Genomic DNA, 24,440 nt, shown 5'->3' with positions numbered 1-24,440 from the left:
ACATCCAGTTAAATGCAACACAATGTAATCAACCTTTGATCAATCGTTAGAGAATTGAAGAGGCTTGAAGATGAACTGAATCCTGCAAGCATTCAGGAATTCTTGCAAGTGTTTTGGACCGCCGTCATATTTTTCACAGGCAGGGAACAACCTCTCGGTCCATAACAATCTGGCGCAAGGCAGCATTCTCCTAATGCAATGCCTGCACTTCGGCAGTCAAGTTCTGCACGGCCCGAGTAACTGTTGTACCTGATCCATTGTAAGAACAGAATTGGCAGGTTTATTTGCCGCTTTATTCTGTCAACGCCAGGTCTTACCTTCACCGACTCCGTTTTTTATTTTTGGGAATAACACTCTATCGTCTGCAGAACCCACCTTCCTGTGGTAACCTGACCCGGTTGGTGGCATCCGGGACAATAACCAATTGAGGAAAAAAAAACCTGAATGGAAACAAAAAAAGTATGGATTCCCAATAGCACTGCAGTACCGGCACCAGGAGAAGCAAAATACACCAGAAGACTGGAGCCCAGCAGGATACTCAATAGGACTCAGGAGGCAATTCACTAAGGCAGCAGAGCACAAGGAAGGCAGGGGAACCAGAACGGAGAAAAAAAGGGTAGAAGAACAAGGCAAGAGTTTTGGGATAATAAAGCGCAGCATACCAGGTCTGCCGCTGGTTGAAGTAGCGTTTGATATTGGTATTCTGGAAGCGGAAATGCCGTAATGCTGGTGGGGGCACCGCAACGATGTCGGTCACCATTTTGGAATGGGAAAATCCGGCAAACAGGAAGTTGCAGCAAAAAAGTGAACGCAGACCGCAAAAATGTCTGAAACGTCAGACCATGCGTCGCTGAACGAGGTGAGGCATGACACACTATGACTGCTCTTATGCAAAATTATAGTATTTATTATTGTACTAGGTTTTATGGTTGATGTTATTTTAACTGTACCCTGACTTGATGTTTGTACATTTACATTTTTATAAGGGGGAAATATACTGTTTTCCTGTTTTCGGGGTAGAAACAGATAATTGTGGCAAAAATGTGCTGGCTGTTTTTTTATGTAATGTGGTGTCATGTGTTGATTTTAATTACGATTTTAGTGCATTAACACATCTTCGGAACTGACATCCCTGGTTTATTTTGCTAATAATAGTGAGAGCTACATCGGAAATTACACAACCTCCACTGCTTTTCAGAACTGCTAATGAATGGTGTACTGCTGCAAAGTGGAACATCCTGACTCCACTGATTGCTGAGTTCATACCAGATTGAAACCCGTGGTCACACTTGCCAATCTTTAAAGTATAGCAGCATAGATCGGCCACATAAAAAAGAATAATTCAAATAAGGAAATGATAAACAATTTAGATATTAATATTAACAAATTCGACATAGCTTGAAGGGGTGTGTGTAACATTAAAGTGTAAACTCTGATTGGCCACGTGCTAAACATAAGAGCCAACATAATGCATTTAACAGTAACCCTAATATTAACTAACAATGCTACTTTTTTGTTACATCTTAGATCAAAGATCTGACAGGACTGGCGCCCACCCCAACTCTGAAGATCGAGCCGCATTAGTCCATGAAGAAAGTGAACAATCAGACGATGAACTGCTGTCACTCTCCAGCCAACACAGCAATACCAGCGCGGAGAAGCAGCACGGAACACCAAAGCACAACAAAATCCAGGAACCGCAGGTGCCTCCTCCACCACCTGAGGATGTGGACCTTTTGGGCCTTGATGGGTGCCCTGCAAATAAGGCTTTCTCTTCCCAGCCAATGGCTCCACCTTCTAACTCAGACTTGTTAAGTGATCTGTTTGGAGGGGTCCCACCGGCAGTGCCGTCATCAGGCGATGATCTGTTTCATGGTGTTGGGTCCAGTTCGGCCCAGTCAACCCCACGGAAATCAACAGCCTCACCTTCCCCATCACCTCTGCCAAAAATAGGAGAAGGTAATGTAAATATATTCCGCCGCAACGGTTTCATTTTACAGCAAAAGCTTTGCTATCTGGCACTCTCATATGTAGAATGGTCTATGAATTGGCATCCATCATGGCCATAATAGCATCAATGCAGTTTGTAAAGTGCCAGATTACTAAGTTTAAAGTGTGAATAACAGAGCATTCCAGATACCAGTAGTATGTATAGATAGTAAAGATAGTATGCTGGCCAATGCTGCAGAAGTCCAGTTACTTGTTTGCTTCGAATATTTATTTCCTCTATTCACTGGGACTTTGCCATTCAGAATACAGACATTCTGATGGTATCTGTAATATTTTGTTATCTGGACTACTTGATTCCCCAAGGGAGGAAAACCGATACTTTAGGATACTTTAGAGCCACAAATAATGAGCATACTTAATTGTTTGCATATTACTTTTTTCTAATTTTCTTCATGTTGAACCTGGGTACAAATACAATTTGACCATCTAGAGCATGCTGTTCAGGGGTAAAATGCATTTCCATCCTTGGGCTGTATAGAAAAAGGAATGAGTAAACAAAGAAAACAAATGGTTGTCACAATTTCAGAACAGAGCAAGGTGGATCCTTAAATAAAAATACCCCCCTAATTGAATATTCAAAGCAGAACATTTTGGAAGAACTGTGTTGCTAAATCTTTAAAGAAAATGGGGAAGGTACCTAGAATGATACTCAGTACGCAAAAGGGTTTGGCATCACACTAATTGTCTATCTGGAATGCAGCCAGACCTACTGCAATCCCACCCAAAGTTTTTAAGCAAGTGGACTTCCATTCATCTCCTATATCTTCATGATTTTTTCAAAATATCCGATCTACACAACTTTATTCACTTAAAAAAAGGGCTCACAAATGAACATCTTGTACGTTAAGTTTCATAGTAATAGACCATGAAGTGTTCTGCTGGTTAATTCCAAGTGCTGTCTGTTAACACAGTTTTTCTTAAGTCCACCCACAGGGACTTAATACAACTAAACCTTGGGCAAAACAGAAACTCTTAGTATAGGCCTGTTCCACTCAGTAGAGGGGTAGCTATGGCAGAGCAGTCAGGCGTATTTTAGGAGGGAACGAGAGGACTGTAGGAAGGTACAAATAACTTATAGAATGCATATGCTCCCAAGAAACACTTATACACTGATTTATTGTAAAAATAATGGCTTATTTTATATACACACAGGCAAAGAGAATTCTTTGGAAAGGTAAGTACTATTATAAGTCATAAACACAATTATAAAAACCAACACAATACTTATGGTAATTAAACCAAAGTATAAGATGCATTTAGAATTGCAGTATTCTATGCAAGGTGAGTAAAACCCAGTGCTACTCATTTAGAATGGCAGTATGCCATTCATGGGGAGTAGAACCACATCAGTAGACTTTTAGAATGAGAGGTAAGTTGAATTTATTAGTAGTAAACAATGTTGCAAGCAAGCACTTTGCAACGCATGCAACGTATTCTGTTTCAGGAATATACATTGACACCAATATTACTTTCTTGAATAGTGGAACTGAGAGAAAGTATCACCAGGACAAGTGGTCCTTCAGGACTGCGGGAGGAATGCCCTTGGGAGAGATGCAGTATTCTCCCCTTTCCGACACACACCCATACCCGACACCCCCTCTGTCTACATGGGAAATGTTAAGCCAAGTCCCATCCTACCCCACTACCTTTCGCTAAAGGAAAGAAGGCCAGAGCCTCATGGGAAACCTCATTTACCCAAAACCATACATCTACCTGCCCCGATCTGACATTATCCTACCCAATTTTCCTCTAATTACCAGAAAACACTACAACTTCCCAACTCCCCCTTCCTTTTTTATACAAACACTGAGATGAAGAAGAGAGGGACTGAGAGAATGAAGATCACTGAGAAGGAACAATCAGACACAGAGGACAGATTCTTCCTTTTTAACAACAGACTGTCCTCTTAACAAGGACAGGCAAGGTCAGGCCTCCCTCTACAACCACTCACACCTGATGCGAGTTGACTCTCCCAGGAAGTATAAAAGGTGGAACATACGGGCATACTCTGAGCGATCTAGGGACGCTGAATGGTGCACGGAAGCCAAAGGGAGAGAATCCGAGCTGGAGAGACCCTGGAAGGCCTGGAAGAAGTAGGACTGCCTGATTGCTGGACCTGTGAGTACAGGGGAGGCTGCAGTGTGAGGAGGGAACTGTACCTCCAGGTAGCCAAACCAGGGGCAGCTGGGATTACTTGGTGGTGCCCACACCAGAGCCCCTGCCCTGGGCAAAGCATGAAAGTCCCGGCATATGAGGGGGCAGTTCCCTTGAATTCCTGCAGCTCCCAAAACCTGGTGAGCTAGCGAACTGGGAGCAAAATCAGAGTGAAGGATTATGGGACTTGAAGTCCAAAGACATTTTGGTGAGAAAAGCTGAACAAGGTGGAACACAAGAAAGTGCAGAACTTCCGGGGTGAAGGCGAACCTACTGGACCAGAGTGACCAACAGAGGGATGAGAGCAAAGGGTAGGGAAACTCAGGAGTTCCCTTCAGGAGGTTGTTGCCGCCAAAGAGGCATGAAAGACACGTGGATAAGGCCAAATCACAGACAAGAAGACTGCATTGTGTTTCAAGGATGACAGTGACCCTCCCGGGTGAAAAACAGAGTTGGGGAGGTGAGGCCAAGCATGTGGTTAACCTTGACTCATGAATTAAAATTGCAAATACAAGAAAAGGAATGCACAAAGCCGGTGAGTTGGCGAGCGACATGAAAGGCTGTTGTGTGTTAAGGAAAGATTGAAGTTGCAGAAGTATATCGCACAATTGAAGCCTGCACGCGTGAGGGTGGGATGTGAAGGAAGGCAAACATGTGGTGAAGTTTAAATTACCCCTAGCTGTGAAACCAGTGATACAGAGTAGCAGAGTGGTCCGGTGAAAAGAAATAGCCCATTTGGAAGTCTCTGCCAAAGGTGAAATGTTTTGTTATGAAGCGATACAATGAATGAACTAAAAAGCGTAATGATCAAAATTAACCTCCACAAGAAGGGGAAGTAGAAAGGTGAATGTTGAACTTTTGTGCTTATGAGATCGAACTACCCAGAACAAGAGACACTGGGGTAAATAACACAAGAGTGCGGGCTGAAGAGAAAGTCGAAGTGGTCCTGGGGAGGTCTATAGTAAAAGGCTTGCACATTCGAAAGTCTTCGACATCAGAAGAAGGTCCGAGCCCAACCAAGGGAGACCAGATGTGTGATAAGTTAGGGGAAGGAAACCCCTAAAGGATGTGAATTAAGCTTGGGGAAGGGAACCCCTGCAAGTGCTGTGCTTTGAGAGGCCTGAGCCCGGTCTAGGGAGACCTACGTGAACTTTCTATTGAACTATTCTCTGAGAGGTCCGAGCCCGATCGAGGGAGACTGGAAGTCTGATAGGTTAGGGACAGGGAACCCCTAAAGTATGTGAATTAAGCTTGAGGAAGGGAACCATGCAAGTGCTGTGCTTTGAGAGGTCTGAGCCCGATCGAGGGAGACCTACGTGAATTTTTTGTTGAACTGTGTTTTGAAAGCTGGAACAAGAGACTTTAACATGGAAGGCCAGGTGGGCCTCGAACAACGTTTTGAACTGCATTTATTTTGAGAACCTGAGCCAGAGTGTGACATCCTGTCGACAGGGACCACCTTGCTCCGTGTTGTCTAACGTGGGTAGGAGAGCTGACTCAGCCACATTGATTCTTTATATTCTAACACTGATTTTCCTTTGCATACATTTTCTCCACACATATTTGTTACATTAGAGCAAAGGCTGGTAATAGGTTTTGTTAGCATAGGCCATTTTGTTTTGACAGACTCCACTAGGAGTGTGTTATTTATTGTTTGATGGTCGAGAGTGTTCCCATCTTAGATGTAGGACAAGATAGGCATTCTTCAAACCCCTTTTTCAGAACAGTAAAGGTTTTCCAAACGTATCTTTTGTGTCTGTCTTGCTTTTGATACCATGGGCTCCTCATAGAACACAATTCACATTTAAGCAGTAACTTATGAATTACTTTTCAGAAGGGCAGCATGCACTTGAAAGATAAGTACGAACTCAGTATTACACATTTAGAATGGCAGAATGTAATTCAAGATGAGTAAACCCCTATTGGTAGTAAAAACTTACACTTATTCTGTTTCAGGAATATGTAGGCAAACCAACATTACTTTTTAGAAGAGTGGAACAGAAATCAAAAGTAATTAAATAACTTTGTATGCTTTTTAGAATGGCAGTAAGCAATTCAAAGGGTAAGTAAGACCTTTGTAACAAGTGGTAACCCATTCTGTTTTAGGAATATACAGTTACCACGGTAACACGTAGCAAGTAAGTACTTTGCAACACTTGTTATATTTCCTTTACAGAGGCCTTATACTTTAGAATTCCTTCCTTATTCTAGTGCATGAGTGTTCTCAGAAGCAAAAGGGAGGCACTGGTGGTCCAGTGGTCAACAGTAGGCAGGTCAGGATTAGGCACAAACTGTAAGAAAGTCTGTGTCCCAGAGTATTTCTCATCAGACAAGTAAGTACAGACTTTAGAGTTAGTAGAAGTGGTCAGAGACTTCGTAGAAAGCTCCCTAGATGCGTTCCAGCATTAGGCCTGGCCGAATGGTATGGGTGAACTCCGAACTACAAGAAACCAAATGAAGAACGGTCTTTGCTGAACGGATTTGCCTTGCTTGCTCAGTCCAGCACTTTGGTGAGGGGGACTACAAAGAGTGGAATCTTACTTCTGGAGGTTCAGCAGGATTCCACTGAAGTTTCAGCAAGGTTTGTTTAGAGAAAGACGTTGCACAGCACTCAGCCTCAAGGTCCCAGGGAATTGACGGTTTGCAGCCCAAAAATGTCACAGCTCATCATGCAATGGCTCGTAATACAGGTCTTCTTAATACTGATTGGTCCCCCCAGTCCAAAGGTCGGAATCATTGTCTTTGTGACTCCTCTGTTGCATGGAAGAAGGGGTCAGCACAGGCAGCGGTTACACAGCAGGCATCTCTGGCCACTGGAATCAGCCACAGCTGTCTTCTCTTCTTCTTCCTCATTAGATTCAGCTCCAGTGTTTGGCTTATCATCAGCTTCCAGATACAGGCCATTTATCCAGGAACCCAGCCAATCAGAACACATGCTACATTTAAACTTTGGGGGTTGGCTGTCCTTTGAAGATGGCCAGTCGCCCAGTTAGGACTTGTTCCAAGCAGTTATGCCAGAGGAAAAAGGGCTAAGGAGTTTTAGACTTCTCCCTCATTCCTCACTCTGGAGCCTCTGCGGGCTTCACAAAGGTTTCCTACAGATGACAAAAATCAAACAAGGACCTCCCCCTCCCAGGACAGCAGAAGAAGGACCAAGAAAGGACAAGCACACTAAAAATGGCGAAACACGCATACAACCACCATTTTAGGTGAATGGTGACCCTAGCAGTCTGCGAATAAAAATCACACAAAGGTTGGGAGAACACTTCGACTGCCACCAGTCATAATTGTAAGCTTGTCAACTTAACAGAAATGTTACAGGATCAGTGAGAAAGGGAATACTATAGGCCTCATCACGAGTTGGGCGGTAACGCTGGCGCTAATAGCGCTGGCGCTATCTGCCCTACTGCCAAACACACCATCGTTATTAGCGCCAGATCACAGGTTTGGCAGATTTGGAAATCCCCATTCCCCATTGAGCCCATTCGGGAATGCCCCATTCCCCATTGGGCTCAATGGGGAAATTTCGCGTTCATACCGCCGGCGGATTTCCCGCCGGCAGTATGAGCGCAAATTTTCAGCGGATTTCCCCCCAGCTCAGAGCTGGGGAGAAATCCACCGAAGCTCTGATTTGACTGACCCTTAAATCCGGCGGTAACAGCGCTACCACCGGATTTAAGGGTTACCGCCAAACTTGTGATGAGGCCCTATGTATTCTCTCATCAGTCCACATAAGGTGCGGTGTGCTGATCTCACAATGGGGAGTTTGTAGAAAGGATAAAAAGTATCCTTTTACCTTTAGTTCATACAAGAAACTCAAAATAAAATAAAACGCGATGCCCAAGGGACCCCGAGCAACACTGCACAGAAAGTGCTCTGTGCTGCAATAATAAATTTCAAATGCCCAAAAAGTTATAGGGTCTCATTCCAAAAATAAAGAATGGAGAGTCATAAAAAGGGCACACATAAAAAGATTAAAAGAAAGGGTGAGTGGAGAAAAAGGTCCTACTTACTCAGGAAAAATAATCCACTAGTCCAGCAAAACGTGCGGTGGATCTCACAGTTGCGGGGCTGATTAAGCATAAATATGAAAATCTAACCAAACATTGTTGAATAATTAACTCAAGAAGAAAATATCTGAGCACACTGCTGGGGGGTTTTGATGTACCCTTTCTTCTGGCCCTATTTTCAACAACTACAGGAGAGATGCCAAAAAATAAAAAGCATGAACACGAATACATTGTTACTGTAGACTTTATACCAACAAAACAACAGAAGACAGAGTCAGCAAAAGAAGAATGTTGAGCCAACCATTCCTCACTACACAGAGACTGGAATAGTAATATCTCACCCCAACACTGCTTTCCCTAGTTGGAAGTCTGCCCAAGACACTAATATTATTCATCTTACTGTATGCGGACGATTCCACCATGTTAGATAGAACTCCAAATGCTCTTAAAGCCCAATTAAATGCTATTACGCAAGACGTAAGCTCTTTTTGAACGGAAAGGGTCTTGTTACCGGTGCAGTGGTTACACTAAAATGGGTCTACAAAAGAGCGACGACAAACAATATTTAGGCTTTGGTCAAGAAAATGAAAGAATTCTTAAGTCTCAGCCGAAAATGAGTAAAGGGGCCTGAACAATAGAGATTTGTTAATTTACGGTAGATGGTGAAGTTAATCAAACTTAATTCTAACTCAGAAAAGCGTACTTACTTAGTTAAGCAGACGTCGGGTATAAATAATCGTCTGTGTTCTCGAAACTTCTCCTCATGAATATTCTACTAGGGTCTGGAGTCGGCGGGAACTCGCAACAGACTAATTCATAGAAAGCTTTGTTTCTGGAGGTTTCACATGCGCATGTTCTGGTGGGATACCATTGAGCTAAGTAGTGTGCACATTGCCCACTAGATGGAGATCACTACCGTACATTACACGTACATAGTTTGCACCAGATTTTTTTACAAACTGACAGCTGGCAGAAGATAAGCTTTTAAGAGACAAACAGTTATGTGAATCTGATGTCTCTGGGTTATGTACTTTTAAATTGTTAATGAGTACATTAGATTAATATAATACTTTCTCTATAGAGTCTTTAATGTGAAGTTTTCGTATCTTTGAGTTCATGGATTTTGTTCTATCTTTTAGGAAACAATTTAAGAAAGCTTGATTGAAATTTTCTTTCAAGATCAAATCAATATTATTTTGATCTATTTTCACAGGGCCCCTAAAAGGACTGGAGCCCCTAGGCCGGTGCCTACTTTACCTATTTGGTAATCCAGGACTGTCTGTTGTGCATTCAAAAATGTATATTACTGGTAGGATCCACTACTGTACATGAACCATTTCCATTGTCAAGATGAGAATAGAAATTATTACAAATATAATTTCCCTGATGTGTAGATATTTACCGTAATAATGCTGATGGTAGTTCAATAAATCCACCTCTTTTGCCGACACGATGCTGGTAAACCTGTAATTCGGGGCATTCCCTTAGATTACCACAGCAATAAAGGTAACTTCTGTCAACAGCAATCATCACAAAAGAACCTGCCTGGCCTGAATGAAGTGAAATACCATTACCTTCATTTTTCACCCTAAAAAAGACTTGGGGGGCAGGGGGGTGACCAGTAGAAGTCATTAGTGAATACACAAGCCTGGGTCAACCAATAAGCAGCAATCTAAACTGAATCCAAATCTCCACTCCTTTATGAGTAAAGGGGATCTGCACCCAGGGAAGGGAGTTTAGCCAATCAGGTGGCTGGAACAGCGGGTGAGAATAAACAATTCCTGCCCGCTGTTACAGCCACCCGGGGCCATTCCCCATGAGGCGCTTTTTTTTTCTTCTGATTTGGTGAGGCAACAGGGAGGCTCTCCACATTGGAAAACCCCAGTTCCCCGTACCCCCACCCCAACATACCTCGAGGCCAGAGCCTTGCACTCCGGTCCCCGATTCTCCTCCCATCTGGCCCCTACCATCGAAATGTTCAGAGGACGATGGCCATTTTGGAACATGTTTATCATGACTGCTGTCATCCGAAAAGGGACCTTTTTCCAATTCAATGGCAGCCATTTTTTTTTTCTCCAACGGGAGATGGGCTCGCACAGGGTAAATCCTGAGGTGCAAATAACATTCACGCCCCAGCTGGTGGGTGGACATGGGGTTTAAAGGCCTACAGCCCGAGCAGAGCCCCTCGCTTTGCTCGGGCCTACCAAAGCTTGGGCTGGTGAGCTGTTAAACCCCATGTCCACCCCCCAGCCAGGTCGTGAAAGCTGTAATCATCGGATAATGCCGCCCTAAGATTTGTATGGCAGCAAGTTTGGCTTCAATAAATGCTATGCGGATAATCCCTAAAAGAAAGTCTCAAATACTGATGCGTTCCACTGGATCTAGTACTTTTTCTCCCTTCAATGCGAGATACAGAACACAGAAATACAGACCACTACTGCCACTTTTTCAGACTGCATAGCTGAACTGGATTTTCATTCTATTATCATATTCCTTTTGCACATTCAGGAAAATGATCAAAATGTAATTTGATTGTCTTTGCACAGATAAAAGGCCTGACCGGGATGAAATTTCATAGGGAATGAACATCTACCTTAAAAATATACCTTCTCAAAATGTCTTTTTATTAGTACATATTTTAATTCTTCTGCACTCTATTATTAAAGAAAAGAATATTCTTATAATTAAGAGCTGAAAGTGGTACAGAATGCTTATGCTTTAGAAGCACACACCTTTACAGGGTTTGTGGACGCTTCTAATTTTGAAGGTAGAGTATGTCATAGAGAGAAACTAATATATCCATTATCTTTTATGGACAGTGTTTGACCCGTTTGGAACAAGTCCTAAAAAGTCTGCCCCAGATCTGTTGGGTTCCTTCCTTGGTACACCCAATAGCACCAGTGATGCGTTTCTTCATGGAGCAAGAAGTCCTTCACCCACAATGCACAGCGATCCTTTCAACATGGGTAAGATAAACAGAGTGCCTGTGTGTGTTAAATGTAAACTAGTGGTAGTCACTGAGCTATTGACATTTGATAATTATAACTTGTATTTAAGTAGGATTCCTAAGAATATGTTGGTTGCTAAATAAAACTGATGAGACAATCCTTTTTCCAGTCAATGTATATTAAGATATAATCCCACTTCTAAAATCAAGTTTAATTCTGCTCGTGCCACATATCATGTAACAATGCATAATAAAATCAGTGTTTTCAATACATGTTATTAAGTTATTATTCTTTTATAGTGCACACATATCCACCATAGTGATTTTAAAGTGCCCAGCATTTTCGGGTTAGAGGCGAATTGTGACCCTGCGCAGGGTGGCAGCCAGACCATGGTCTTTGTGTTGAAAGGAAAATGGGAGCAAAGGTTTGCAAAAAACACTGAATTTTCCCTTTGCCCTTGTGTCAGCCTCCTCTACTGTCTTTTTCATGAAACTCTTAAACAAAACCATGTAATGTTTTCATATTGTTGACCATTAGCACAGAACACAGTATTTCTGTTACTTTAGTTCCTATATGGTTGCAAACACATTCTTTTAGGACATTTTCTTTCCTTAATCACAGATCTCTCAGTTGATGAAGGAAGCACACATCCATTTTTCTTCAGAGTGATCACTTTTAGCAAAAGCTTGACTTCCATAAAAACAGGAAATCCCATATCTTATAGAAAAGTGATCTCGGCCAGTTTAGAAGGCTCTTCCCAAGGCAGAGAAATAATGTACCTAATGTTATAGTAGCTGTACTGTAGGACACCTGGGGTCCCGAAGCACACCAAGACCACAGAAGATAAGCTCCACTATTTATTTGGGGACTATGTACAGGTAGCGGACAACGAAAAGTGAAAATTGGAATCCTCCCACCTATAATAATAATGATAATCCGGATGGTCTCTACCCCAACACAATGTCTCTCTTGTTGGATGCTTATAACTATAACTTTGGGCCTCTGGAGTCAATGTTTGAGCCTCCAAGTCCATTTGAGGTTACCTTCTCTCCTCTCCTTAGGCATTAAAGGTTTGTAGGGATCCCGACCCTTTTCCTTTACGCTATTCTGGATGCAGACGTTCTGTGGTCTTGTACCCCTAGACTTTCTCTGGCAACAAACCACCTTGAGGGTGAAGGCGTTGGTCATCACAGGCAGGAAGAACTAAAGATGTGCCTCAGGGTTGCAGTGCATACCCTTGGCTTGATGCCCTTCTTTGCCTTTCTGAACTTACAGTAAACTTATTGGCTCCGTCTCATTTCCCCTTCTTCCATTTGGTCTTGGTTGGCTCGACCTTCTCTTCTCTTCTCTTCTCTTCTCTTCTCTTCTCTTCTCTTCTCTTCTCTTCTCTTCTCTTCTCTTCTCTTCCCTTTGTCTTTCCTGCTCACATTCTCCATCTAGTGTCAGTGATTCTGCATCACTCCTGGGTCCACCTGTCCATACATCCTCCTGTTCCTGATGTTCACCACCTTATTCAAACATCCCTATTTTGTTGGTATCTCCTCTAGCTCCTCCTGCACCTAGCCTTGTTTACCCTTCCATTGTTCCTAGGTCCTACTTCGAGATCTTCCTCTCTGTCAAATCCTCCTGATAATCCTCATATCTTGCCAGGTCCTTTGCTCCCACCTCCCTTCTATACCCAGCTCCTTGTTTAATACCACTAATTCCTCTTCCCAACTCGCCCCTCCATGTGTTACCAACTCCTTTCTCTCTACCTCCTTTTCTCCACTCTGGCCTCTAGTTATTACTAACTCCATTCCACCTCTCTTTCACCATCCCTGCCTCCAGTTATTTTCACCTCCTTTTGCTACACTGCCTTGTGTAAGGAAGGCATGGTATCAAACAGTGAAGACAGAAACGAGTGATCACAGTTCAAGGGTGTTTATTGAACTTCAGTGGGTTTGTAGAACGCCTGTCTAAACCTAAATCTAAAGATGGAAGCAAACTACGACCATCAAATGATAACACAGTCCTAGAGGAGTCTGTCAAAATAAAATGGCCTATACTAATAAACCTGTTTTCAATCCTTACTTTTAAATACAAAATAGTGTGGGATAACAATGTATGCAAAAGAAAAGTGTTCAAGAAATGATATGGCAGGATAGGTGAGCAATTGGCTTCCCTTGCTCAAGTTTTAAGCACAGGGCAAGGCGACACGTGCAGGCTTTGCACACACTCTGGCTTCTTGGCCACGAGATGACAATTCAACACATATGCATCAGGGCCTTCCATCAAAGTCTCTCTCACAATTACAGTCTCTTATTTGCAAAGGGTATGATGTAACAAATAAAACACAAAAAGCCTTTGTTTTGTCAGGGTTTTCACTTTCACAAATTCAAGACTGGTCTCCCCCGTTTGGGCTCGAACCATGGATCCCCCTCAGCCAGGCTCAGATCCTCGTTGCTACAATGTTCACAACTTGGTCTCCCTCATTCGGGCTCAGACCTTGGATCCCCCTCGTCCGAACTCAGATCCCTTTTGATACCAGAATTGAAGACCTTCGAATGTGCGATGGGTTTTGATTAAACCATTGCAGGACCACTTCAATACACTTCACAAAATGTACACTTTTCATCAATCTTCTACTTTCGTTTCTCTTGTCCGGATACTGTACAGAGACCTTGGACTGAGCACATTCACAGTGCTGAACCACTCTGTCAACAGTATAGTACCTTTCCTTTTAATGTTCAAATATTCAGCAGCAATTTAGCTTCACTCGCGTCTTTTATCACATGTGTTTAACAATCTTTGTTCCAGCGCTCTTTTTACAATGTTGCCGCTTGCAACCTTGACTTCAACACAGACCGGTGTAGCATCGGTCTCCCCAACTCACTGACTGTGTTGTTCTCTGTCGCTTCTTTGTTCTTGGAGCCAATGTAGAGACAGTTACGCTGGAAATAGGAATATGTTCAGTGCTGTGCTAAAGCCAGCAGTTGCATGACAGCTTGAGATCCTGAAAGAGTTGCTGCTTGAAAGGAAAAGGTAATTTCTCAGGTGCGCTTCTTCTTTTTTTTTTGGCACACGGACCAAACGCCCTTTCGTAGACCGCGGAATACTTAAAGGAAAATATTGATTTAACTTCTCATTCAGGAATGTGGTGTTCTCAGATAGGATGCTTCATGGAAAATGTTCAAGGCTCTACATTCACTGCATCGTAATAAAGGGAGCTAGAGGAGTACCTATAGAGCTATTTCACTATTTTATTTCATATGCTATGCCAGCCTATGTTCCTTGTGGAAAATGTACATTAAACATGACACCTGTTTAGGTTGGATCATCAAAAGGATGGAAAAACATGCCTTTATTACTTCTCTATAAGCCAAGCAAAGCGCTGATTGGCCAGAAGGTTTGACATTCCTGTCAATTAGTGTCAAACAATTCTGGCTGCCTGATTGCTCACAATGCTGGGCATGCTGGCCAATCAGGGCACACAAAATATTCTGGTCTTTTGGCAGAACTAACCACACATTCTTATTGGCAAGAATGTTCAGTCTCTCAGATTGGGTGGTATTTTTTTTTCAATCACAGGTAATCATGGAGCCAAAATCTTAATTTCGCACTGCCAGGTGTAATGTTAGAGGTGGCAAATTATGCACCAAATCTACCCTTCCAATCCATAGTATTTAATATGTTATTTTCATCCATACCGAGTGGGATGATAGCTACATTTCAGAATAAGGCTTTCTTTAACTTGATCCGTGGTATTCCGCAAATCTATTAGTGAGATTAGGGCCGATTTCCGGGTTCTCGGATATTTGTCTTCCAATCCAAATCTGCCTAAATCTGCTATAAGAGCTCTAAATCTTCATGGAAGTTTGGGAGAAGTACAGACAGGTTTGTTTGGGCTAATTGGAGGGTAACAAACATACACAAAATAAGATTCAGAAAGGGAGGGTTTGGGTAAGGCTCGGTGGGAGGTAGCAATAGGAAATGGAGTCCAGTGCATCCATGCATTTTATCTAAATTGGACAGTACATTGAACTCTGCAGTAAGGCATCTCAGCTGATGAATGCACCTCCTGCAGATACCTATGTGTAACCTGCAGGTCCCAGGTTTGAATCTGGATAAGAAGAACTCATCTTTTCATCCTTCTGAGATTGATCAAATTAGTAACGTTGAAGTGTGGAATTGTAAGATTACATGCCAGCCCAGCAGAATCAGTCACATGTCAGGCATGCATGGGACTGCATTTCATCATTCAGCAGTCAACACACTGTGTGCCATTGAGGTTTATAATATTACAAAATAGTGACTGTATAACAGACATGGGCATCTAATAAACCTTTAGGGCTGGAGAAGATTCGGTCATGCATTGGGAGTGCATTAAGGTTCATCCATTTGAGTTTTCTTCCATGAGGACTACTGAGTTTATTTATCTAATAATAGGGGGTTCCCATGGGTGCAGATGAATGACTTCAGAAAGGCCAGTAGGGCTGAGGTGGAGTCAGCCACATGTCAAGCATTCATGATGTACACTCTTGACATTCCTAAAGAATAGACTTTAGTCGGGTACAATTGCAATGGTATGAGCTCTGTACCTGGAGAAAAAACACATATCATATATCTACATTAGGAGAATGCTATAATTTGTTTGCTTTGATTGTTGGCACGGACAGGTCTGACCTCTCAAACAAATATCTACAGAAACATTTCACCAACATGAAATGTTAAAAGCTGGACCCAAATCCCTCAAACTTTACTTCAAACCAATATACCCAAATACACTGACATTCTGGTTATTTGGGTTTCAGCTGAATGTCCTTACCCAGGCTTAGTCAGGAAGAAAGTAGAGAACTGAGTTCATCAGAAATATCACACCAGTTTGAAGGTACCTTGAAAGATATCATGGGCAGATATCAAAAGGATGGCCTGCATCTTGACAACATTAGTAAATCCATTTTGAGAGACGCTAATGAACAGTAAGAATACGAATGGTGGCTACTAATTGCATGGTCTGAACTCTCCCTTTAACAGTTACAGCTTGCTATACCACCATGTTTGAAGATAAATTGGCTTTGATATCCATGTGAATAGCTCATATCTTTAGTGTAAAGCCATGTTGCTATAAATCGTAAAGGGACAGAGATAGATGAGGAGATATTTGTTTAAGAGCCACAGGATTCCTAGCCTCAAAGTGTTATTAACACCTATATCTGGATTTGTGAAGACTAGTCAAAGTGATTTGAATAACCGATTTCTTTAAATGTCAAACAGTGACTCACAATACTATTTTAGGTCTCTCGTGCAAGCAGCATGGATCCATGTGCCATAATTATGTCTGCATTTTCTTTCCCATTTCCATTGACATCTTCTAGATTCTGTTTATTTTTACAGTGGTGCTTTAGCCCAATCACATATCCTTTGTGTTGTACTCCGGACTGGCCTATAGGGCATTAGGCCCATGGCTGAACCAAAAACGCAAAATGCAGGTGTGGGCCAGTTTTTTGGATCAAAGTGGGCCACTTTTTTGGCCAGTGGGGTCCAGTTTGATAAGGTACTGCACCATGCGGCTAGTAGATTTGACCAGTGTTGCTGAATAAATATTGGTTAAAATGCACAATTTGCATCACGTTTTATCAAAAAACTCCCCCTTGGGTACTATTCAAACAGTCTGTCACAAAAGGAATGAATTGTCATTTGCAACTGTGACTCTCTTTTTCATTGTTGCCCGAGACAATTGTTTGCCCCAGTCCGACCCTGGTTACTGTGAAGTGGAAAAGGCTTGAACGCACTTGGGTCTGAAGAAGGGTGCTCTCGTGAGGTACTCTTTGCTAATAAACATGCAGCTCCCTAATTTGTTTCAGTGCTTTTTCATTGAATTCATGCTGCCTCTATTGCATTGTGACCCGCTCTGCGTGGGGTTAACTCCTGTTGTGCTGGGCATGGTTGCAATATGTTGCTTAAAGGGGGGGTCATGTTTACCCTTTTTCTTATACTTCCTGTCAGAGCTGTTCTTCGCCTGTTTAGCAAATCTGACCCTCAGGTTCTAGAGTTTACGGATTGTTTCGGACACTGGGCCCCTTTACAGAAGAGACACTCTTTTTAAATGTAGTCACGGAGGTCTGTACATCCCAACACAGTAGTCAGAGTTCGAACGTTTAGTGTTTTACTATTTGCCTCAACACGTCATAGGCCACCACATTATAACAGACGCCCTATCTGTGGGGAGACTAGCCGCCGCGTCTGTCTGTGTGCTGCTTGCATCTTGGGCCAGACCCAATGATCTCCTGAAGGTTATCATTTGTATCAGCACTAGGGGTCACTTTGTCCGATTTTCCCTTTTTGTCACAACTCGTGTTGAATTTACCATTTTCTAATATTGGAATCTGTACCTCAACTCGCACGCTGAGGCCCTTCTTTCTAGAACGTGTTCTCTTTTCTACATAATCAGTATTTTTTTGCAGATGGTGACGTAGTCCCAGAGATCCAGGACACTTTGTTCCAGTTTTACTTGTCTATGTAGTGTTTTACTTATTTGCTCAGCATCTCTCAGGCTTTAACTGCTTTTTTGCCGCCTCTGTGATTGAGCGATTTTAGATTCTCAGCACCTCTCAGGGCCCAAGTGCTTCTAACTTCTCAACACCTCTCAGGGCTCACGTGCTTTTAACTTCTCAGCACCTCTCAGGGCCCATGTGATTTTAACTTCTCAGCACCTCTCAGGGACCACGTGCTTTTAACTTCTCAACACCTCTCAGGGCCCACATGCTTTTAACTTATCAGCACCTCTCAGAGCCCACGTGCTTTTAACTTCTCACCACCTCTCAGGGCCCACGTGCTTTTAACTTCTCAGCACCTCTCAGGGCTCACGTGCTTTTAACTTCTCAGCACCTCTCAGGGCCCACGTGCGTTTAACTTCTCAGTACCTTTCAGGGCCCACGTGCTTTTAACTTCTCAGCACCTCTCAGGGCTCACGTGCTTTTAACTTCTCAGCACCTCTCAGGGCCCACGTGCGTTTAACTTGTCAACGCCTCTCAGGGCCCAAGTACTTTTAACTTGTCAACGCCTCTCAGGGCCCAAGTGCTTTTAACTTCTCAGCACCTCTAAGTGCCCATGTGCTTTTAACTTCTCAACACCTCTCAGGGCCCATGTGATTTTAACTTCTCAGCACCTCTCAGGGCCCAAGTGCTTTTAACTTCTCAGCACCTCTCAGTGCCCACGTGCTTTTAACTTCTCAGCACCTCTCAGGGCCCACATGCTTTTAATTTCTCAGCGCCTCTCAGGGCCCAAGTGCTTTTAACTTCTCAGCGCCTCTCAGGGCCCAAGTGCTTTTAACTTGTCAGCGCCTCTCAGGGCCCAAGTGCTTTTATCTTCTCAGCACCTCTCAGGACTCACGTGCTTTTAACTTCTCAACACCTCTCAGGGCCCACTTGCTTTTAACTTCTCACCACCTCTCAGGGCCCATGTGCTTTTTATTTCTCAGCACCTCTCAGGGCCCAAGTGCTTTTAACTTCTCAGCACCTCTCAGGGCCCATGTGCTTTTAATTTCTCAGCGCCTCTCAGGGCCCAAGTGCTTTTAACTTCTCAGCTCCTCTCAGGGCCCAAGTGCTTTTAACTTGTCAGCGCCCCAAGTGCTTTTAACTTGTCAGCGCCTCTCAGGGCGCAAGTGCTTTTAACTTCTCAGCACCTCACAGGACCCACGTGCTTTTAACTTCTCAGCGCCTCATGTCACTGCAGTAGCTCTACAAAACCTCCATCCTTCTCCAAACATCGACTGATTCTGTGAGTTTCGTGTTCTCTCTTTTTAGGGATCTATGAGGACATTCTCTGCCTCTTGAGAATATACATATTACTCACACAGCATGTGTGACAGTGTATGTTAAGGTTAGCAAGTATTTGTACTGCACTCATCATCACCGTTATGGTCTTGCGGCGCCTGGCCTTGTCTGAATATGTAGCGTATTTCTCCCCACAAGGATGTTGCCAGACCTTTCGTTTGTGGATAAAGGAAGGTAAGGTTGGAATGTTTGACAATGGTAGAGGGTGAAGGGGGTATCGGGGGGTAGATGGTGAAAAAGGATACTACGATAAAATAAACACATTCTGAGGTGAGAGACAATAGGGGTGAGGATGCTGGGAAATGGTTATGGCTGTTGGGATGATAGTCATTGGTGTTCATGAGACGAGGAGTCAATGATGTACAGCCCAGTTTTACTTTGGTAACAATATCTAGACCGACCAAAATAAGGTGCTAGATGATGTTGGTGATTGGTTGTGTGATTGGATTGGATTGGATTTTATTTATAAAACGCAACGTTCGCCTAGAGGCATCTTGTTGCTCCCTGTGGGACAGCGAAAGAAAAAAAGCCTAAAAGAGGAGTGTTTTAAGAGTTTTGCAAAACGTGCAATGAGCAGGGGTAGCTCTACGCAAGAGAGGGAGAGAGTTCTAGAGAGTTGCAGTAATCACTGAAAAGGAGCGACCACCAATACGACTGTACCTGCCTAGAGGGACAGTCAGCAGACAGGCATTAGCTGACGGCAAAGCTCGGCTCGGCTCCGCTCGGGATGTAAAGCAAGAATTTATCCCCAAGATATTCTGCCCCCTGGTATAGAATGGCCCAGTGGACCAGAGTGAGGAACTTGAGTCGTGCTCCAATGGGCCCTAATATTCTGGAGGTTATCACCAGTTTGTTTTTCAAGAAACCCCCAACACCCCTTTATCAGGTGAGAGTACTGATATAAGGAGATTAGGGGAGAGGAGAAAAGGGGACGTGTGGGGATGCAGTCCAGTGTGATTATGTTCTTTAGGCTGTGCATTGGGTATCACATATCATGGGGATCAATACATGTGGAACTAGAAACACTGTGAGCTAGGAAAGTCCAGTTGGCTCTTGAGCTAGTAGACCTCAGAAAGCTAGTTGTGGTCCCTCATATATTCTAGTGGTATTGTAGAGTATAGAATATTTATCTAGTGGGGATAATATAGTATATAAAGCCCAAAATGGTGTGTTGGTGAAAAGCAAATTATTAGGTGTGTAGTACTAGAGAGGTTACCTAAGGTTCATGACATATTATTAATGGGTGTTTTATTGCACCAGGCCACTATCATAGTAGTCTCTAAGCATGTAGCCTTGTCCACGTTAATGGGCATGTGTCTACCCCAGGGACTAAACGATCTTAGTATGCTGGAATCAATGAACTGGAAAGTAGTGCGATGTAAGAGACGATGACTGGGAACCAAAAATGGCCCTGGAAAGGTTCTTCAAAGCAGCCCCATATTACACCTTGTGGAGTAAGCCCACCACCTTTTAGCAGGGTTGGGGGGTAGGGTTGGTTCTCCCTCAAGAAAATGTGTACGTACAATGGGTAACCCCGTAAAAGAGACCCATTGGGAAATCTCCACAGTTCCCTGTAGGCCAGTCCACTGCTGATTGGAGAGTGGGTGTATATGTATTGTAGATGTATATTTACATCTATGTTCTGGGTGCATGAGAGGCTTGAGATGTGCGTGGGCTCTCCTTGATATATTGTGGGCAAGGTTTCCTGGGTCATCCTATGGGTAGACTGTGTCATTTTAAAGGTCGAGATAGGGATATGCTGACAAAAGGCTGCTGACAATAACATCCTTTATGAACATAATGGAAGACAATATAGGAAGTACGGCAGAAAAGGATACGCAAGGCATTAAAGCCAGGAGAGGCCGCTGCACATCTGGAGAGGGGATTTATCCCATTCAAAATTTTGCTACATGGAAACTGATTCTTGGAATCTTGTTACATTCTATCTATGACTTACATGGACAACGGAACATGAATTTCGAAATTACACCCATTTAGGAACTGAAAACATATAGACAAATAAATTGTGTATTTTGAGACTTCATGATACTTTGATACCATGAGAAGCCAATACGAATTTCAAGAGACAGCAATTGCTGATAATTTTTGTTGGCCTTGAGAATGACCAGGGGGTCGAAACACGTGTTGGCTGTCTACAATCTGAAGAATAAATACTTAACTTTTGAACTAACTGATTGACTGCAGCAACACCTGCTTTATATTAGTGAACTCTTATCAAATATCAAACTCTGTGGGAAGTTTGAGGGAAGTAGACACTCGCTGCCACCCTCACCATCTATTTCTAACCATAATAATTTCCTTTTTTATCTATTTTCCAGGAAGATTGAACTGTATACCTATGAATCGAGAGTGGTAACTAGCGCACACTCAAAGATTGATCCCACACCAGCAACTATTGGCCGAACAGCAAATCTGTCTTCCAGGAAGCAGAAAATTAGGTGTATGATAACTTTTTCCAGAGATATATCTTTTTTCAGAGATAAAGGATACACAATGGAAAAGTGGTGTATATACGAATATGGTTTCATAGCAGAAATAGTTACAAGCACAAAAGGAAATCATCCAATTTGATGTTATTATTAAGACGCAGCCATTCGCTGTTAATGGGGAATACACGTGTAAACCTGGGTAATCCATGAAGAGATTCCATGTTGGTGCCACACAAATCCACGAAAGGCTTACGTATAATCCACAGCATAGAAGATCCCATTGTAAAACTTGATAGATTGTGTAGTTAGTAAACGCTTTCCTGAAAAGATGAGCAGTGATTCCACATAAGTAATGTTATGTTAAATTGATTTATTCCATGTACCACTGCCAGGGTCTCCAGGTGCTCCTGTGGCTCCGTAATGTCAAGTGGGAAGGGTAGGTTAGGGCGGAGTGCAGGGATAAGGCAGGTGTTGTGCTCAGCTGTTGATGCGTTTAGATGCTTGTGTGCTCTCTGGGTGTGTTTTGTTTTGTGAACTGAATGCTTATCGATTCTGGATGGGCAGCGGCCAGTGTTTGTGTTTCTGGGTATTGGTGACTATGGGGATTTGTGAGTTGGTTTCAGAGTGATGTGAGGTTTGGGTTTTTTAGCAAGGTGGTTCCCTAGCCATCTGAGCGAGTGTGGCACGTGTGGGGTGAGGGAGGGTGGTAGAGAAAAGGAAATGGTTAGTAGGTTTTTGGGTGGTCTCTGGATACTGTGCCGCTATGCTATTGTTTTTCTTTTTTGTGGGGCTCATCTGTACGCTGGTATGAGGTAGGATTGATGGGACAAGAGTAAAAAGAATGACTGTATAAGCAATAGCTATGTCCTCACATCTGTTCCTTGCACTGAAGTCCTGATTAAAAAATGGCATTGGCAACACTTACAGTTTTGGCTTGTGTCTAGGTGCCCTACAGCATCTCTCTGTCTGCCACTCACTGCAGGGTCAAACACTGGCCTTACAGCTTCTTTATCGACTTGCCTCTTTAATTTATTCTCCTGGTACAGCTCGATACTGGTCTCCTGCCAGCCTCTTATTCTCTGCTCCAGCTGTCTTCACAACCTTCTGAATTTCAGCTTCTTTCACTCTGCTTTCTATAGGAACATGATCTTCGTGGCATGCCGTTCCCATTGCACAGGTGTGAGCCCTTCCTTTAATAGGTCTCGCTCTGACCTTGGTCCGATCCTCATAAACATAGAAACCAGATTCCCTGTGAATTCTATTTCTTTTCTGCTCCTAACCTCTCATATGAACTACTTTTAGAGGGTGACTGGTCAGACTGCATAATCATGGCTGGGGAAGGCTGCATCATCTTTTTTTTTACTTCTCCTTATTTCTCTATTCTTTAACTTCTGGGCATCATCTGCATTGGAAGAGTTCTTGTAGTAAGGCCTTAAGCAAGTGGTTACAGAAAATATAAATTGCAGTTACATTCGAAATGCAGTAGTTGGGAGTTATATGGGCAAAGGAGCATAATCGCTGCATTATTGATATAGTGCAATATACCGTAATGATTGTTTAATAAGATAATCTGAAAAGAAATTAGTACATGGAAAAAACTGATTTCAGTGAAAGTGGAACCTATTAGATACTGGGCAGTATTTTGGTGGTAAATCCACTGGAATACCGATCAACGGAATTACCATTACTGCCACTTGGTTCTGTGGAATTACTGCCAGTTTACAAGTGGTGATGGCGGTGTTAGTCCCCATTAATTTGGAGCTCATAGGACTCCATTAGGGATGTTGGCTGAATTATCACCGGCAGAATTACTGGTGCAGTAATTATGCTGATTTTGCCGATTTGTCGGCAGAAAGTGGGAGGAATTCACTCCAGCATGATGCTGGAGGGAAATTCCCACTCCAGGGCCATACTCGTAGTATGGCAGATTGGGAAAAGTGGCGGTAATTCCATTGCCACCACTTTTTACCTGCACCGCCATACTCGTAATGAGCTCCACTACTGTGTTTTCGGCACCACGGTTGCTGATTCAATATGTTTTTTGGCTCTCATTTTAATTCAGAATGCTATATCATTGTATAATAAATTGCATTCATATACATTACTACAACAACCCAATGTTTGTTAATCCAGCTGCTTCCGGCACCCCATCTGTTTCAATTCAACCTGATACTTCCGAACCCTGGCAGTGGAGCAATACGTCAAGCACACAGGGTAAGTACCATTTCTTTTTTTTAAATGTGTTATTTTTAATTGTGACTGTAAACAATGCAGATTTATTCTATTGTGGTTAAGAGCTCCTCCTGGTCTCATCGTAAGAGGCAGAGACATTCCAGTGCACCATATCCCCAGCCTCATGTCACTCACTATGCTTACCCTGGTAACATCAGATGGAAGTAAATGGCCCTTTGAACAGCTGAGGGGAAATTTAGAGAACTCTCTATTGGTCCTTGGACGCGCGGCCGCGGAGTCCAAGTATCCATTAATGAGTGGGTAAAATGATTTTCAGAGGGATGCAAGTTAGCGAGCACTTTTCACGTGCTCCATCGCAGACCCAATCACCTGCAGTCGCAGGGCCTTTAGTGGATCAGGCTGGCCCCAGCGTATCAGTTTTGGACAGAAGAAAGTGTGGTACTAGCGTGTTCACAATCTAAAATCAAAATGGCTGCCACAGGTGTAATAACGTTTGCTTGTAGACAGCGACGTCCCGCCACTATGGGCGGGTGGCGGCACCCCCCCTGCCTGAGTGGCAGGTCTCCACCTCTCCTGAGTGGCAAATAGCACTGTCCACCTGTGTGCTTTATTTGCATAGGGGATTTGCACAGGGCGACTGTGCTGCTTTTCTCTTAGCGGAGGCATGCCACTGCTGCTCCATTTAAATTGTTTTGCTTGTATGAGGAGCTCTTTAGACAGCAGTCAAGTACTTAGGCACTGCTAAATTGCTTTACATAGTTACAAAATCCACCTCGAATGAGGGAAATAAAGTATAGAACTGACTGCTGATAAGCTACAGGGATCTACAGTTCTAGACATTGAAGGATTCATTTTCCTTCG

The 24,440-nt window shown here is 43.1% G+C and overlaps 1 protein-coding gene across 4 annotated transcripts in view; it reads left to right on the top strand.

Moving 5' to 3' along the window:
- Positions 1-24,440, top strand: part of DNAJC6 (DnaJ heat shock protein family (Hsp40) member C6) — a 564,838-nt gene that overhangs the window by 439,440 nt on the left and 100,958 nt on the right. For all 4 annotated transcript variants that reach the window (XM_069641979.1, XM_069641980.1, XM_069641978.1 and 1 more), the window contains 3 exons: positions 1,528-1,959; positions 10,994-11,140; positions 23,520-23,600. In XM_069641979.1, the coding sequence (XP_069498080.1) occupies positions 1,528-1,959; positions 10,994-11,140; positions 23,520-23,600 (660 nt within the window). The remainder of the gene's footprint in view (positions 1-1,527; positions 1,960-10,993; positions 11,141-23,519; positions 23,601-24,440) is intronic.

Source organism: Ambystoma mexicanum, chromosome 1q (genome assembly GCF_040938575.1).
Source record: "Ambystoma mexicanum isolate Mex_15411 chromosome 1q, UKY_AmexF1_1, whole genome shotgun sequence".
Taxonomy (NCBI): domain Eukaryota; kingdom Metazoa; phylum Chordata; class Amphibia; order Caudata; family Ambystomatidae; genus Ambystoma; species Ambystoma mexicanum.
The sequence above is the reverse complement of the archived record's forward strand: the minus strand, read 5'-3'. Positions and strand labels throughout refer to the sequence as shown.